The sequence below is a fragment of the Puntigrus tetrazona genome, chromosome 18, assembly GCF_018831695.1.
Source record: "Puntigrus tetrazona isolate hp1 chromosome 18, ASM1883169v1, whole genome shotgun sequence".
Taxonomy (NCBI): Eukaryota; Metazoa; Chordata; class Actinopteri; order Cypriniformes; family Cyprinidae; genus Puntigrus; species Puntigrus tetrazona.
The window spans coordinates 13,721,673-13,739,394 of NC_056716.1; the positions used below are offsets into that span (position 1 = coordinate 13,721,673).

General features: G+C 36.8%; 1 protein-coding gene across 1 annotated transcript in view; it reads right to left on the bottom strand.

Moving 5' to 3' along the window:
- Nucleotides 1–17,722, bottom strand: part of LOC122323129 (SPHK1 interactor, AKAP domain containing) — a 57,007-nt gene that overhangs the window by 16,949 nt on the left and 22,336 nt on the right. The window contains 1 exon segment of the mRNA XM_043216793.1: nucleotides 14,478–14,588. Within this exon segment, the coding sequence (XP_043072728.1) occupies nucleotides 14,478–14,588 (111 nt within the window).

The following is a 17,722-nucleotide window of genomic DNA, read 5'->3' on the forward strand; positions in this document are numbered from 1 at the left end:
AAGTTATGTATTGTTACAATGGCAGTAGTATGTATGTGCATTAGTAGTATGTAAATGCAAAATGTGCATTGTTTTTTTGTTGGAAAAAAAATGGTCCACTGGATTAAGTTCCAGGGCTTTTGTAAAAACTACAGATCAAACATCCATATTTTTGTATACCCAAGCACTAGCAAATGCATCAGGCACTGCTTTTTCTTGCTGCACAGGACAGCCAAGTTTGATTAAAAGCTCATCTTGTCAGAGGTGAATTACCCCTTTGAATGTTAGTCTTTTCCTTTCATGAAGCTACTGTTCAGCTTCAGAAGACTTGGAATACAGTGCACGACTCACACGGCCCACTTTTATGGTAATTTTATGGTGTTTTTTTTTTTTTTTTTTTTTTCGAGTCTGCCAGCAGTGTCTCTATGATCTGCCATTGTTTGGAAAAGACTTCTTCTTTTGTGTTCCACTGACAAAAAAAGCACACAAGTTCAGAATGCCACAAGGTTGGGTAACTTTAATCCACTGCATATAAAAACCTTTGTCTCTTTCTGTAATGTTTACACAGCTTGAACAGCACTTATCGCTTATTTATTACTCTCTACTGTTAAACGAAGCTTTTTCACTCTCTTTTTCATTTGCGTTCATCTCAAATCACTCTATTCACTTGACATCGTTTTGATTTTAATTGGTTCTTTAATGCAGGCACACTGACTCTCTCTCTTTCTCTCTCTTAGACAGACACACACACACACACACACACACACACACACACTAACAGAGGCTGTACCTTACTGATTCTGATGACTCACTGGTATCTTAAAAGCATATCATGTTGCTAGTTGCATGTTTGTTTCAAGTGTGTCCTTGTGGATGTGTGTGTGTGTGACAGAGCTCTTCTTTCACTCTTCACTTAAGACCCTTAAGTTCACATTAGTGACAAATGTCTTTGAAATCTGTAGGTTTCTCTGAGCGAGGATGGATTTCACCCTCAGGTACCACAGATGTAGCACTTCATCTCTCTTATTCCAGCTGCTGGTACTTGCAACAGTAAATGACCTAGTGCATGCATAAGGGTTTATATACTAAGTGTATGAAGTGTGTTAATAGTTCTGGCCTGAGGTGTGCATCTGCTGCTGAAAGACAGACAATGAGAGCAAGAGAGAGAGAGAGAGTAACCTGCCATAATTGTCCTGAACTGTCATATTCACATTAGAAACCGATCTTGCGCTGGAGGTTTGGAGTGTCTCAGCTGTCAGGAGGCAACATTAATGTACTGTGGTGCTGATAGGTGGCTCAGTGGCTGCCTTTTTTGACTCATATGCCTAGTAAACAAATGAATAATAAAAAATACATATGTGCATTCTTAAAATAAATGCTAGGTCTAATTAGATTTTAAATAATGTGCATTGTGCTCTCTCTCTCTCTCTCTGTCTCTCTCTCTCTCTCTCTCTCTCTCTGTCTCTCTCTCTCTGTCTCTCTCTCTCTCTCTCTCTCTCTCTCTCTCTGTCTCTCTCTCTCTGTCTCTCTCTCTCTCTCTCTCTCTCTCTCTCTCTCTCTCTCTCTCTCTCTCTCTCTCTCTCTCTCTCTCTCTCTCTCTCTCTCTCTCTCTCTCTCTCTCTCGCTCTCGCACACACCACACATTTGTTTGTGTATCATGGTGAGAAATTTCCATTGACGACTTCTGTTCATACTGTGCTAATGATATTTTCACCCATGCAGGCTCATTGGAAAAATGCGCCTCTACCTACAGTTAAAAAAAAAAAAATCCAACAACATTTTCCTCCATTTATTCCTTTTCGCATTAAAATATGATTAAAGAGGTCATGGTAAATTAAATTTGCCAAGCTCTTTTGGCATATAAGAGGTCTTTGTACCATTAAAACATCCTCCAAGTTTCATAGCTTAACACAGTTATTTGCATAAACACAGCGACGAATAGTCTTCTCTTCACCATAGGCCCCGCCCACAGGTCTTCAGTCTCTTAGCGGCGTGACAAGAATGCAAGAAAAGCAAATATAAACTACAATCGCTGCCGCTATCTTGTGTACACTGGATACAGTATACAGTATTCACTTTCTCACACAGTCCATTCACTTCGGTCTGTTGTCAGTCGGACAAATGGAGTGAAAGGACATTCGCTTATGCCATATTTGGTTCAAATTGATCGCTTGAATCTTTTTACAGATACCAAAAGGAGCCCAGCATAAGGAACAAGTGGATAGTTTATTTTTAATGGCATCCCGGATCATGTCAGAGGATTGAACGGAGCATTTTGTTTTGTATACGAGGCACAGTGTCATTTGTTGAAAGACGAAGCGAAAACGTATGCAAAATATGCTTTTTCAAAAGTTGATGTGTAAAATTTAACAACTTCCACTAATGTGATTTATCTGTTATTGTTGAGCATATGAGTGCTATGGTAACAATCATGAATTTTCTTTGTATTCTATTTTCCCATGTGCTCCGTGTGACCTAGTTTCTGTCATTGTCTGATTGTGTCAGACACGTTTGGTTCAGGTGTGCGTCATTACTTATCACCATTATCACTTTAGTTCCTCTCCGTTTAGCGTTTCTGTGTCTAGAACGTCTATGCAATGTCTATACTTCGCCAGTGTGTGTACCTGTTACGTTGCGGTATGGTATGGTAAGGAGCACAATAATCCACAATGAGGAAATCCAAAAGAAGGGTAGCAACACAAACACACACACACACACACACACACACACACACACACACACACACACACACTCATGTTGGTATTTGTGGTTTATTACGACTCTCAATAGGTGTAATGCTTTTTATACTGTAAAAACTGTATGTGCTATTGCCCTATACACCAACCCTACACCTAAACCTAAACTTATGCTTTGCTTGGTAATGATAATTTTATTTTGATTATTGTCAAAACACACATGCATTACAGAGATGCTGTTTCCTATGCAATGATGTTAGCCAGGTTAGAGAGGTTCAGAATGAGGATTGAAAAAAAAAAATTCCCCACATATTTATTTATTTAAAATAAAAAATTATAATCCATGTCATGACCCCTTTAAAGGGGCAGATTATTGATTAATAAAGATTCATTTTAATGTGGTTCCTTGGCACTTTGCTCAGGCTTGTTTATCCAATGAGCCTTTCTTTATGTTTTCAAAAAGATGCACAAGAACAATAAAAAAATTAACTGCCAGCATAATTATTACAGTTTTTTCATACCCCCTGGGAACTTTAATTTGCTCTCATTTAGGATATATTGCTGCAAGCTTCTAAAATATATTTATGTTTTGATGTGTTTGAACTTACAGCGCGATGCAATTGCATTGTAATATAATAAGTATCCTGCTATACAGGATTAATGTGTTTCTAATAGCCTGCTCTACTACATTCTCCAAATAAAATGGCTTCTGCCTGTCAGTATAAATCCCAGTATAAAAAAGTTATTACCAGGCCCAGATGAAATCTGCAAAAATCTTTTTTTGTGTGCATTTGGGAGAAAATCTGTGTAATTCCATGGAATGGGTTTATATGTTGTAATACGTGATAAACGTAGCTGACAGAGTATAATCAAATTGTCCAGAATATTGCATGAATAAACACATAAAATGTGAGAATGCACAGAACTTGGAGAATGGCGAAGGTTTCAATGCAGTGGAAATCAGCAGCGTTTTCTTGCTGGTGCAATCATGTCCCGTTAAAGTCACAAAGACTACAAATAGAGTAGTTTGAAATGCTTCTCACATCCTGGTCATTTGCTGTAATACTACATCCCAATCACAGGGCACCAGACTGCGACTAAACGGGCGCATTCTGAAAGATCTATTACAAACCTGAGCACAAACACCAAACGGCTCTACATGCAGACTAGACAGTGTTCATAAAGAATGCAAAACAAACCAGGCACCAACATGGATTAGAAAGTGTTTCAAAACACCATTTTTACCCAACATTTACCATGCATTTTTAGTTAAGTGTAGAAAGTATACAATACCTCACTTAACCACCTCAACCACCAGACATTGATTGACTGGTTAACCGTTATTTGTTTCATTGAAACTGTATTCATGCACGGTTTTTCAAAGTATTTATTGCATACTGATGAAATCACCGGCTCCGTTTGCCTTCAGAAACTCCAAGCTGTGACTGAACTTCAATAATTAAGATACTGATGAAGGGAAAACAATATCTGTTAGGGAGTCCCAAACTCATTCTGCCCGCTGTGAGAATAATTGATTCTTCAGCCCTATAAATTATGTGCTAATTAACATCCCAACTCAAAACCAATGCATATTAATTTGGATGAAATATACGAACGCAATAGCAATTTCATAATTGACTTCTGTTCTAAAACTGTTCATTTTTTGGTCCGTTCTTCCAGTCTGCGCTTCCTAATCAGACACCGCTGCTCTCACATGTTAGTCTGGATCACTGCCATCATGTGGTATGTCAACTTTTCATTTATTATTCATTACGCAGTCATGGTCATGGAAGCGTGTAGGTCACACAGCATGTGTGCAATTAACTACATATACAGATTTTTCTGCTTACTATTGCTCCAAATGTATTTGGTATTTTTCTCGCATAAGAATGCTAATTATGCATCTCCTTAAAGTTTCTGATCAACTGAAAACAATATCTCTACACCTCCCAAATCAGTCAACCCGCTGTGAGAATAATTTATTTATATATTTGATTTATTATATAAAATAATTTCAAATAATGCATACCAAAAAGCATCTATTTATATATTGAATTTCTCTTGACACACACCAGTTTATGCCTATATTTAACACAAGTATGATTAATATTTATTAAATATAATTTGCAATGGGACACCGATACTAAATCGACTGCGTGTTTATTGTGTATTACCATTATTTAAGTAAGAAGAAAAAAAAGAACAGAAGAAGAAGAAGAAAAAAACATGGAAATGACCAGCAGCTTTAATTTTTTTTACTACTACTTTTTAAAATTTGGGATCGCTACAGTTTTTAAAGAAGTTAATATTTTTTTAATAATAAAACAAGGATGTCCTAAATTGATAAAAATGACAGTAAAGACATTTAAAATGCTATAAAAGAAGTCTTAAGTAATTTAAACAAATGCTGCTCTTTTAAACATTTAGTCAAAGAAATCATAAAATATTAAACCCACTCAATACTGATAATTATAAGAGCAGCAAATCAGCATATTAATCAAATAAATGCGGCTATAAAGACCCCAAACCTTTGATTCTTAATAATAAACAGATTACATCAGTAATTCATGATTTGTACATTTGATTATTTTCAATGGCATATTGCTATTAGCTGCCTACAGCACTGTTTAGTTGTCTCTTGGTTCTAGTGCTTGCAATTTATTTCTCTGTCCATAATTTTAGCATTTTGATGATAAGACAACCCTAGTTCAGACGATCTGTCACTGTCTCACTTCCGCACACGCCGCACTAGTCCTCAAAATTGCTGGGTTAGAGAGGTCAGCTCACAACTTAGAACATTTCACTCTTCACTGGAGTGGGAGACGGCAAGACAGATGGGAGAGAGAGAGAGAAATACAAGCACGGAAAAGAGGAGGGAGGTCGAGAAAGAGTGGGGGAGGAATTTGTAGGAATGAGATATCGAGACAGGGATGGAAGGACAGAGATGGCTGAGCGTCGTCCTTGCCAAGGACAAACTCATTTCACCCATTATCATCAGAGGGGAGACGGCAGACACTCGCCACCGTGGCTAAAAATGACCTCCGCTGGGACGCACCGCCACCTACACCACTGAGATAGAGAGAGAGAGAGAGAGAGAGAGAAAAGAAAATAATGGAAAGGGATGGAGAGAAGCGGATAAAAGAACAAAGCTGGGGATCATGGGAGTGGAAAGATGTTGTTTTGAGATGTTGCCATATTGCACTACTGGAACAGAGCGGACGTGCTCTTTATCATTTCCGACTGAGTGGGTTCACACACACCGATCTGCGCTTTCGCATCCACTGAGCCTCTAAATGGGGCATGGAAGGAGCAGAAAAGCGAACACGTGCTCCTGTCCGGTGACAAATCAGTGATGAGTCCTGTCATTTGAAGTTTTCAGACACCTTGACAGACCGTGATGTCACAGAGAGCTTACGTTCTCCTGGTTTTGACATACTTTGGTGTGTGTGTGTGTGTGTGTGTGTGTGTGAGAGTCGCCTGAGGCCTCCACCCTTGGTTCACTAGGCACCCAGCAAAGAAGCACATTCACATCTGTGCCTGTGGTTATGACCACGCATGGCTGTCACATCCTGAAGGCGAGATCTGCCTGCAAACATTAACCAGTTAAAGCCTCTCCTAAGATCCTTGGAAACAAATCATTCTGTTGACATTCGGGAGCAGGTATCATTTAAAGTGACATTTTTTTGAATGTTATTTAAGGACATTTATAAGGAATATATATATATATATATATATATATATATATATATATATATATATATATATATATAATGCCACAGCTACAACATTACAATTTAATAAGGACAACTAAATGGTTTTGCACAGTATTCGCTACATTTATAGGTAAAATGTGGTGATGCAGTAACCCTCTACATATATCAAAATGACATGAAAATGCATATATAAAAAATGTATTAATAAAACGTTTTACTTTATTAATTAATATTACTTAAAAATATATAATGTTATGACTTCAAAACAATATTAATATGCTGGGATATTTGAAAACTGATGCTTTTGAACGGTAGCATCAGACATATCCAGCTTCATATCTATGTGTTTCAGACGGTAGGTTTGTTCGGTAGATCACGGAGTACAGAGATGTTCTTGAGAGACGAGGAGGTTCAATCCTGTGTGACTACGCTTCAACAAAACAGTTCAAATCTGTGTAAAAGGAAAAGTTCAAATGACACAGTTGCATCAGCAAATGCGCCATATCAGTTTTACATTTGTTAACACTATCAGGTAGGTTTGAGATTGTATTTGGTGTGAGGCATATTTCCAGCATGATAGAGCATTAGCTTTTAGCGAGAGTCCCCGGATATTTGAATTCTGAACCGTCACATTACATGCCTACATATAAATGTGCCAGGGTGCACGTATTGAACCTGTGTTTTACTACCACTTAGTGGACATTTCTCTTTGAAACTGCAGTGAAAAGCGCAGTAAGATACTTAAAAACAGTGTTGCACAAAAAGGTTTTTAAGTATCTTACAGGTATATATTTTTATGAGACCAGGTTGACTAATCAACATACAAAGTGAATGTAATGATGTGCACCATTTAAACAAGAAGCTACACCAGAAGAAACCACATCAAAAATATCCATTGATCAGCCTGCACAATCAAACCTTTGTGCCTAAAAGTGTTAAAAACATTAAACAGATCATAAAACACTGTACATTACAGAACACCTCCTCTCTAGCTTGAAAAACCCCCAAAACATTTTACTAAACTTAATTGCGAAAACAGCTCACTGAAAACTTTCTGATCAAATAAATGAACACATTGACATCTGAATACATTTCAGAATGTTTTATGAATCTGTCACAATGTATTGCAGGCTTTGCAAAGAGGCTGGTGAGGGATGGTGTAGTGGCAAATATATTGGACCTAGTGAAAACAGCTAATTCTGATAGGTCGTCAATGGAGAGGGGTGCTTTATAGGTCTAGATGGTGTAGTTACAGCACCTACTGCTAGCAGAGATTAACAACCTAGTAAATTATAAATGGACAGAGAGAAGATTGAATGTGTCATGTAAACCTAAATTATGACTGTTTTTCAAGCAAAAATACCTTTTACCTTCTACTTAGAATCAGGCCTTTATATATATATATATATATATATATATATATATATATATATATATATATATATATATATATATATATATATATAATGACCCTGGACCACAAAACCAGTCTAAAAGGATATACATGGGTTGGACAATAAAACTGAAACACTGGCCAATTTAGTGCTGGTGGTTTCATAACTAAATGTGATCAGCCTGGTGGCCAATCTTCATTGATGTGCACATTCCACCGCTAAGAGTGTGAAGGTTTAATTAGCAGAGTAATAGAACAGTTTTACTTAAAATATTGCAATGCACACAACATTATGGGTGACATATCAGCATTCAAAAGAGGACAAATTGTTGGTGCACGTCATCCACCAAGAAGGATGAACCACATCCAACAGGAGTAACTGTGGACGCAAGAGGAAGCTGTCTGAAAGGGATGTCCAGGGTGCTAACACCGACTGTATCCAAAAAACATAAAACCACAGCTGCCCAACTAACTGCAGAATTAAATGTTCACCTCAACTCTCCTGTTTCCACCAAAACTGTCCGTTGGGAGCTCCACAGGGTGCCAATGGTTCCTGCAGCAAACCATTCTGGAGGACCATGTGCATCCAATGGTTCAAACATTGTATCAGGATGATAATGCACCATTACACACAGCAAGACTGTTGACAGAGTGGTTTAATGAACATGAAAGTGAAGTTGAACCTCTCCCATGGCCTGCACAGTCACCAGATCTAAATATTATTGAGACACTTTGGGGTGTTTTGGAGGAGCGAGTCAGGAAACGTTTTCCTCCACCAGCATCACATTCATTTTATATGCTTTGCTAAGAACTTAATTTGGACAACTTTAAAGGTGATTTTCTCAATATTTAGATTTCTTTGCACCCTCAGATTCCAGATTGTCAAATAATTGCATCAGCCAAAAAAACGGTCTGATCCTAACAAACCATACATCGATGGAAAGCTTATTTATTTGTGCTCCAGGGTCTCATGACAAATGAACTGTGGCCAAAACTCTAACACAGAATGAAACATCATACAAGCTCATCTTATCTGTTCCTCTCTGTTTCACAATCTCCTAGATCATCTTTGACACCTAAACCTACACACTTCTGAAAAAGTGCTGTCACAGGTTGCAGTATAAAAGCATTACCAACAGGTTGTGTTCCATTCCAGGTCCTTCTAAAGCCATGCAATGTTTTTTTAATACAAGGTTTTAATCACTGAAAATGATCCCACTATGTTAACACATTACATCTCATTCATATAATAAAATTATATATAAAACAATTGAATAAATTAAATTCTCAGTATATATTGGCAATATTAACACCAGGGGTTTCTTATTTAAAGCAACAAGGGTCTCGAAATATGACTCTAAAGTGGTACCCTGTGCTTCAAAAAGTGACCAGACCAAATGGCAATATGAGATGAGTGAGAATGTGTTGTCCAGCATCACTGCTACTGAAGACATAAATAAAGTCTAAATAAAATATGATACTCCTGAGGGAACAGTGTGTAAGTGAGTAATCTCATTTGACCAAACAGAGTCTAGGGTGTCCTACAACTTTGATGCACACACACACACACACACATCCACAGTCAAAATACTGGCACACATGGTCTCTGTCATGTCACACTACATGAAGTGCCCTCCACAAACCCTCTGTCTGTCTCTCAGGACATTACATAACCTCTTTGACTCTGTACAAGCCTTCTGCTGCAAAGAGACCAGATGACATAAGATGAGAGACAAAAAGAGAAGAGACATGAAGAGACGAGACGAGAAGACGTGAGACGAGACAAAAAGAGGAGCAGATATAACGAGAGAAAAGAGAAGAGGCAAGAAAATACAAAGAGATTAAAAAAGGATTGGAAGAGAAGAAAGACAAGAAGACAGGAGTAAAGATGAGACAATAAATAGACCAGTCGAAAAGATAAAATAGGGCAAGTGAATAAAGTAAAGAAAGAGAAAAGAGAAGAAAAATGAAGAAGACATTAGACGAGGTGATGAGACAAGAAGAGGAGAAGACACAAGAAGGAGACTTGATACAGGTGAGGAGACATGAGGAGAAGAGACCAGGCAAGGAGATGAGAAGAGGATAGAAAAGATGAGACAATGTGAGACGAAAAGAAAAGAAAGGGACAAGAAGACACCTGCAAAGAGAAGAGGCAAGTCAAGGAGATGAGAAGAGTTGAGGAAAAGACAACAAGCAAGGAGATGAAGAGGCAAGAAATTACAATCAAAGACAGAAAAAATTAGAGAAGAGAAAACAAGATGAGACATTAGGAGACAAAACGAGAAGTGATGAACGAAGAGACAAGAAGATAAAGGATAAAGAGACTGAGATGGAACAAGAGAGGAGCTCTTTAAAAGAGTGAGAACAAATAATCACACATTCTCTACTTAGCTAATGTCCACATTTGCACACTGACAAAAACAACCTGTTTAATTACATTCTAAAGCTACCAATTATGTCATTCCGTTTCCATGGTAACCTAACCTAAGCCTCCTTACTAACCCCAGCCTGCCGCTGACCCCTGCCTCTTGACCAAACCCACATCATCAATTACAGCACACACCCCATAATCAGGCTGAATTTAATCAGAGAAGAACATTTCTGGGAGGGTTTTATCCTAGTGGATTATTTTCTAATCTACTAATGAAATAGATGTACCCATTTAATCCTAGGTATGAGTGACCCAAAAACTGGAGGCTTCTTAACTCGTTTATCTCAGCCCTTCTCTTGAGAAGCACACCAAACACCAGGCTGCTCCAAAGGGACTGGCTCTGCAATTAGCATTCCGTCCTCTGCCTTTACAAGAAAATGTCTGCTAAATGAACTAATAATCTAAATTAGAATGAATGCCAAATTAATTTCTCACACGCCGGTTTCGTGGACGCACGATTCCTCCATGTCCAGCTGAGATCAAAGCACAAGTTAATTGCCGTACAGAGTATGAAGATCAAAGAAAAAACATTAGATTACACAAAATCTAATGTCTTGTGATTTTATACCAAAAAGAAAACAAAGAGGGTGAAGACAAGGGAGAAGAGCTGGGAAATCTCAAGAAAGGTACGAAGAGACATTGAGCGCGTTTACATGTATGAGCTTATGTTTAATGAACTGACAATGTGTAAGGTCATATTAACAAACTGTTCAGTTATCAAGAAGAGGTCATGAATGGGTTAAGCAAAACCCCTTGGCACTCTAATTCAACAATTATTATTATTATTTTTTAAAGAAATTATTTAGTTATTTATTTAATGAAAATACAATGAAAACATTAATATTGTGCAATTTTATTATTATTATTATTTTTTTTTACAATAAATGTAATTTATTCCTCTGATCAGTCTGATTTGTAAAGCATCATTAGTCATTATTGTCGCACGATCCTTCAGAAATCATTATAATTTGCTGCTCAAGTAGAATTTTAAATTATAACCAATGCTTAATATTATTTGTGGAAGGGGTGATGCATTTTTTTCCAGGATTCTATGAAATTCTATATGAATACATTTTTGAAAATTGATTCTAATGTGATTTCAGCAACTGAATGCCACCCTTCCGAGTATTAATCATTATTTAACCAGTACATAATTTATAAAATAAAAAACTTTGTATGCTTATTATTTGATATTAGGACCAGAAAAAAAATACCATAATTTCTGCATGATTGGCTTCTGACCTACAAACCACACAGAAATATAAAGGAGTATAAAGCTGAATCTGTATTAACTCTAGTGTTTGTCACGTTTGTAAAATATATTTCTAACTTTAAATGGTTAAAGAACTCGAAAACAAGTTGAAATAGGTAATGTGAAATGTATTATCAGGCAAGAGGCGATATCTTTTTTTAATGCATGTATGTATCTATCTTTTTATGCGTGTATAAAGTGTGATTCTCACGAAACCCATGAAGTTCATGCCTCTGCATTTTCACCAAACAAAACAGAGTGATTACAGCATGTCTAAAGGGCTGCGGAAGATATATAGCTGATTACTGATAATGGCAGGGAAAGCAGCTGCGGATGCGTGTGGAGTTTCAACATTAGAGTTCTCATCATTATACTACTTTACACTGGCTTTAGAAGTTCCCCGTTCAATTCAAGCATGACACTTTTTTTTTAAACGTCTTGAACAATCCAATTATTAACCGCGATTAAGTCAATTAATTGTCATTAATGATAGGTTAGTTCACCACAAAATAAAATGTACTCATCCCCATGTTTTTCTAAACCCATAAGACTTTGAAATACTGATTTCTTGAAAGTCCGTTCCACGAAAACCTGACACAATTAAAGAAATCCATATGCATCGATTGGCTTAATCAAAGTCTTTCAGAGACAAGAAACACAATTGCTTTAAATGATGAACAAATTTAATTTAGTATTTTATTTCGATAAATATCGATCACTGCACATATACAGAGCACAACTACTACGGTAAATGAACTACTATGTTCTCACACAAGATGTATTCAGTTCTGCTTATTAACCATTAGAGGTTTTCTTTGCACTCCTAAAACCATAAAACCACTACACTTTCAAGTTTATGAACATTATGTCAACAGAACTAATCCAAATAACGTTTGCAACTTAAATATGTCATTTAAATTGCAACCATGCATTTTTTAAGTTGTGGTGATGTCCTGAATTACTTGGGAGTGTGTCTTTCTCACGTTCTCTCTCTCTCTCTACTTGAGCGTAGCTTTGGCTCTCCGCGCTGGCATTAGTTTCTCGGCGCCAGCTGGTGTGTGTGGGTTTGAATCCCTGTGCGAAGCTTTTGTGTTAAAGGAACATCATGTGTGACATCAGCGCAGTAAAAGCACAGCCCTGATGAAACCTGTTCTGACTGCACCTGAGCCTGCGGGCGGAAGAGTCACAATCTGACCACCCCGGCGCGCTCACACAGAACACGTCATGCGATTTTCTGCCATCACGTATTACGGGGCTGTGGTTCCCCGGCTACAGAACGAGCGCTCATCAGCCCCACTTCGAGCAAATAAAATAGTACTGGTTCAAAAAACGTTTTTCGAAACAAATGTATTTGTCTGAAACCTGTCCAAATGTCGCCAGAAAGAATTTTATGCTAAGCTATTTTGTTTTGCGAGTTCCCAGCATCAGTTGCAGCTTGAAATAATTACGTTGTAACTATTATTAGCAAATTTGATTTGTTTGCATTTGTTAGGACTTTATTCGAGGTGGATTGCGAGATGGATTTTTTTTTACAGTTAAACAAACTAGAAAAAAATGTAACAAAACTACCTGATGTATAAGGATTTGTGAACATATATTAAGATGCAAACACAGAACTGCATTATATAAACAATTTTTAAAAATGGAAAAGTATGAACGCATGAAGTGATTCTTAAAATTTCTGAGAAAAATCTGATTTGTGACAAATACACTGAACTTTCAAGATAAAAGCACAGAGATATAAATATAATCGTGAAACAAACTCGCGAGAAAAAAAGTTCAAATTGTGAAATTCCTGAATTTAAAGAAAAATTTGAATTTATAGAAAAAAAGTTTTTAGATGAACAACAGTGACACTTTGAATCACCTGAACCGGATTCACAAAATGATCGTTTCAACGCAAACTCGGCCCAAACATGAACAACAACACATTACACGAACTAGTTTCAAACGCTGTACTGGAAATCGAATTCGTTAAACTCTTTGAAAATGATCATGCAGTGTGTAAAAGAAAGAGAGTCGACTCTCTGAAACGAGTCGTTTTTAAAAAGAATCCCGAGCAGTTTTATGTTGACCTCAACACGAACCATTAGTATATTGTCCATTCACTTGTTGGTCTGAATGAAAACGCTCATTCATTCTTTGCCACTAGGTGCCGCTGTTGCTGTTTGCTACAGACAAAGCAGCAATGCTCACAAACACTGCTTTAAATGAAATCGACCAATTAGCGTCACGAAATAAATCACTGAGCGAAATGTTTGAGCGAAAAGTTGATCAGCAAATAAGGTAAAAATAACCTATTTATTATAAGACAATGAAAGTGTTTTTTGTCCTTGCATGCATGTCAGACTGTTATTGGGGACTCCCAAAACCAAGGGGCATATTAACAGTGTTAATAAAATGCTGACACATTTTTAGTTTTGTCAAAATAAAGGCATGCTGAATAACGCACACATTCACATTCTATTCAATGGGAACTGAGCAGAGCAGACCTTTAAAGACGTCTGCAAGCTAAATTCGTAATTTCAATTGGCTGTATTCTAGTAAAATGCTCACAAAAATAGGAAAAGACTTGCAACACTGGACAAATTTCCATAAAATTAGCATTAGGCAGATAATCAGACAGGTAGAGTTTCATCCCCAAGGAGCGTGATCATGGCATAATGTTATGCACAGTAAGACGGGAGCAGATCCGTCATTTACATGAGACAAGAAACTTGTCATTAAAGTAAAGTGAGGTATAAAATCTGTCATTAGACTCTAATTATCCCATCCTACAGTTAGCGCAGCTGCCATCCATGTGCAGCTAAATGTATTCTCTCAGTTCAGGGAATTATTGCATATATTATTCAGCCATAGCCAACATCATACCACATTATCACCCCAATCAAGAGCACATTTATTAGTGGGAGGCTGAACACAATGTAAACGCCACTGCAGCTACACACACACACACACACACACACACACAAACATACGTATAGACATGATTTCATATGTGAGAGAGACTCACTGTAGGGCAGCCTCCGTCATGCTGGTCCTCCAGAAACCCAATTCTGCAGAGAGCCTTATCGTTCTTCAGCCAGTACTCCGACGAGTCCAGAACACTGTTGCTGCACAAAACCTGCCACAAACACACACTTCTTTCAGACTGAGGTGAAGCATACGTACTCACAGAAAGTACTAGGGCCATTTGAGTGTAAAAATAAGCATTAAGACGTTAAAAATGTTTCATTTAATATGTATTCATTAATAAAATATGAAAATAGTTTATTGTGTTTATTGAATCCCTTTCCAAAATGTGCAGACATATTTGTTCATTAAATTCATGCTTAAAATTTCAGTTCAACGTGAAAAAAATGACTAATTTTCATTTTAATATTATTAAATGTTTATTAAAAAATATTCAATATTTTTTAAATGGTACGTGTTTTTTTAAAACAAGGTTAAGTCTTCTTCTTTTACAAAAATGAATCAATAATTAAAAAAAAGAAGGAAAAACGATAATTACACTTAAAAGCCAAACGCATTCACATGACATACTGCCATTAATGCCATTGTTTTTAATTAAAAAAGCAAGCAAAGTTGTTGTTTTTTACCGACAAGTACAAAAAAATCTAATATTCCACACAAATATTGTACTTAAAATAATGTATTTAATACTCAAATAAAATGCAGACAATATAAAACATGCACATTTAAGCTTTCTTATTTATTTATTATATGTATTACTTACCAATCAGACGTTAAATATCTGCACGTTTCAAAGTTTCAGTTACATTACCTGTGCATTTCAATTGCATCTTTAGACATAAACTAACTTGGAATGATTTTTTTTAAATTACCGAATTATTAATTTCTCCATTATGTTTTAACCGGCGCTCCCAGTCCTCCGTTTAAACCCTTTGGCACAATGCTAATGTGTTAGTTGAGCACGCAGCCCTTCGCCGCTGGGACTCTGGGAGTCTTCAGGACGCATTAGCGTTTACACTACAAACATGAAGCGGCCACGTGCATCCCAAGAAATCACATCCGAATGTGCTTTGATGTCATTTACGCCTGTATTTAGCGCTTATTACTGATCCGATCGCACAAGATAAATGACAATACTAGGGTTATCTGCTGCAGAATTTGATCACAATTTTAGTCTCTCACTCTTAAGTAAATTTTTCCCAATCAAATATTCAGCACGCATATCCTATCAGGGCAACCGAGCTACGACCTCGCCGTGTCTGTAGTGATTGGTAATTTATTATCATCACATACATATGAATATTTAAATACATACTTCTGGCAATCGTGCTGTCACTGGTGTGTAACATACCAACTTCACAGCCAAGTAACCATGTCAGCAATGGACTATTATAGATTATTAATGAAAAGTTGAGCGTGTGGTCTGTCGGTGAACCGTGGCGAACACCTAATATTTCATAACAAGCGTAGGTCACGTGCTCAAGTCAAGCACAAACGGATGCAAACTGAAAACGTTTGCTAAAAATATGAATTAGCACACTCCTGGTACGTGAGACGTCCCTAAAACAAACGCGTAACCTTCAGTTCGATTCATCCTCAGTGCGGCTATGTTAGCACTGAGCGTGTATTTAAGTGTGCACGTGTTTACTTCGTTTAATTAGAGTTTGTGGGTGTTTGTGTGTGTTTTTATGCGCGAGCACATGTGTGTGTTTTCTCTGCCCTTGCTGCGTGTGCCATCTGTACCGACTGTTTTCTTGGCACGGCCCACCGTATGACAGGGTCGCCGGGACAGTTGCGTCACGGTTCACGGTGGTTAAACTACTGACGGAGCTAATATGCCATTACAGGAATGGGTAACCTTCGGCAGATGGGTGATTATTAGCGCGAGACAGATGAATATGTATTTATGTTATTTGGTGGTTTCTTTTAAAAATGAAGTTAATCGCATCTGCTCGCCCAATGAAACGACCTCTCACAGTGATCCTTCCTCGTTGTTACGCAGCCTTTTATTTTGAATTGATATATGTGTGGAAATAAAGAAATGTTTTTCCATATTGGGTTTAAAATTCATTTTTCCACTTATTTTTATAATCACTGTATTTATTTAGCAATATATGTAACAACAATAAAAAATAATTATTGTATAATTATTTAGATCTTGTATTTTATTCAAATTATTATAATGGTAAATATATAATATTAATATTTCATACATTTTATATGAATTCATAATGCATATGTTGATGATGTTGATATGTCGATAATGAATATAATTATAATTAATTGTTGTATTATGACAATGTTTTTAAACTATTTAAAAATATATTACTATTACATAATATTAATTATAATAATATTTATTAATGATAATAATTTCTATTATAAATATAATGCATAGTTTTTTTTATCTATTTTTATCTATCTATCTATCTATCTATCTATCTATCAGATTATTACATTTTAACAAATATTTATATATATATATATATATATATATATATATATATATATATATATATATATATATATACACACACACACACATATATATGTATAAAAAATTATATCTCTCTATATATATATATATATACATATATATGTAATAATTTATTTAAGTCTGCCTATTTATTTATGTCCAAAATTAATAAAACAAAGCAAACAATTAACATCAATTCTGCATAACAACTCTTGGACACTTTGCATAGCATTGCATCTAGATGTTAAGGCAGAGCGATTAAAAATAAGGAAATAAAAATCGGTTTGTTGGCTCCTGTTCTATTCCCATCAATAATGACCCCTCCACCTTAAACTCACGACAGCTCCTCTGAGAGCTACAACACAGATTAGTACAGTGTCACGCTATTATAACTTCCTCTTCCCCCTGATCCGACGTCTGCTCCCACAGGGGCCGCTTCCCTTTAAGACCTATCCGCTAATAAAGCGCATGGCTGAATGAGACAAAAGTTAAAAGAGCTAGAAGACAAGGGAGATACTGGATTAATCATGCGGCTTGTTCTGTCACACGGCCGTTTTCTCTCGCTCGCGTTGGCAGAGCATCAGCTAATGTAACCTGACTTGTAGTGCAGCTGCCTACAGAGTAAAAAGCGCTGATGGCAAAAAGCCACAGTCTCTGTTCCCTGGACAGGTGGGAGAGTCAGCCAATCAGGAAGGCTTCATGTTAATCACGCTGTGATTGGAGCATCGCGCTCAGACGATGAACGCGGAGCCTGGGGCCAGAAACCCTGCACGCTAAGATAACTTTGGTGTGGTTGGAAGTGTTTGCGC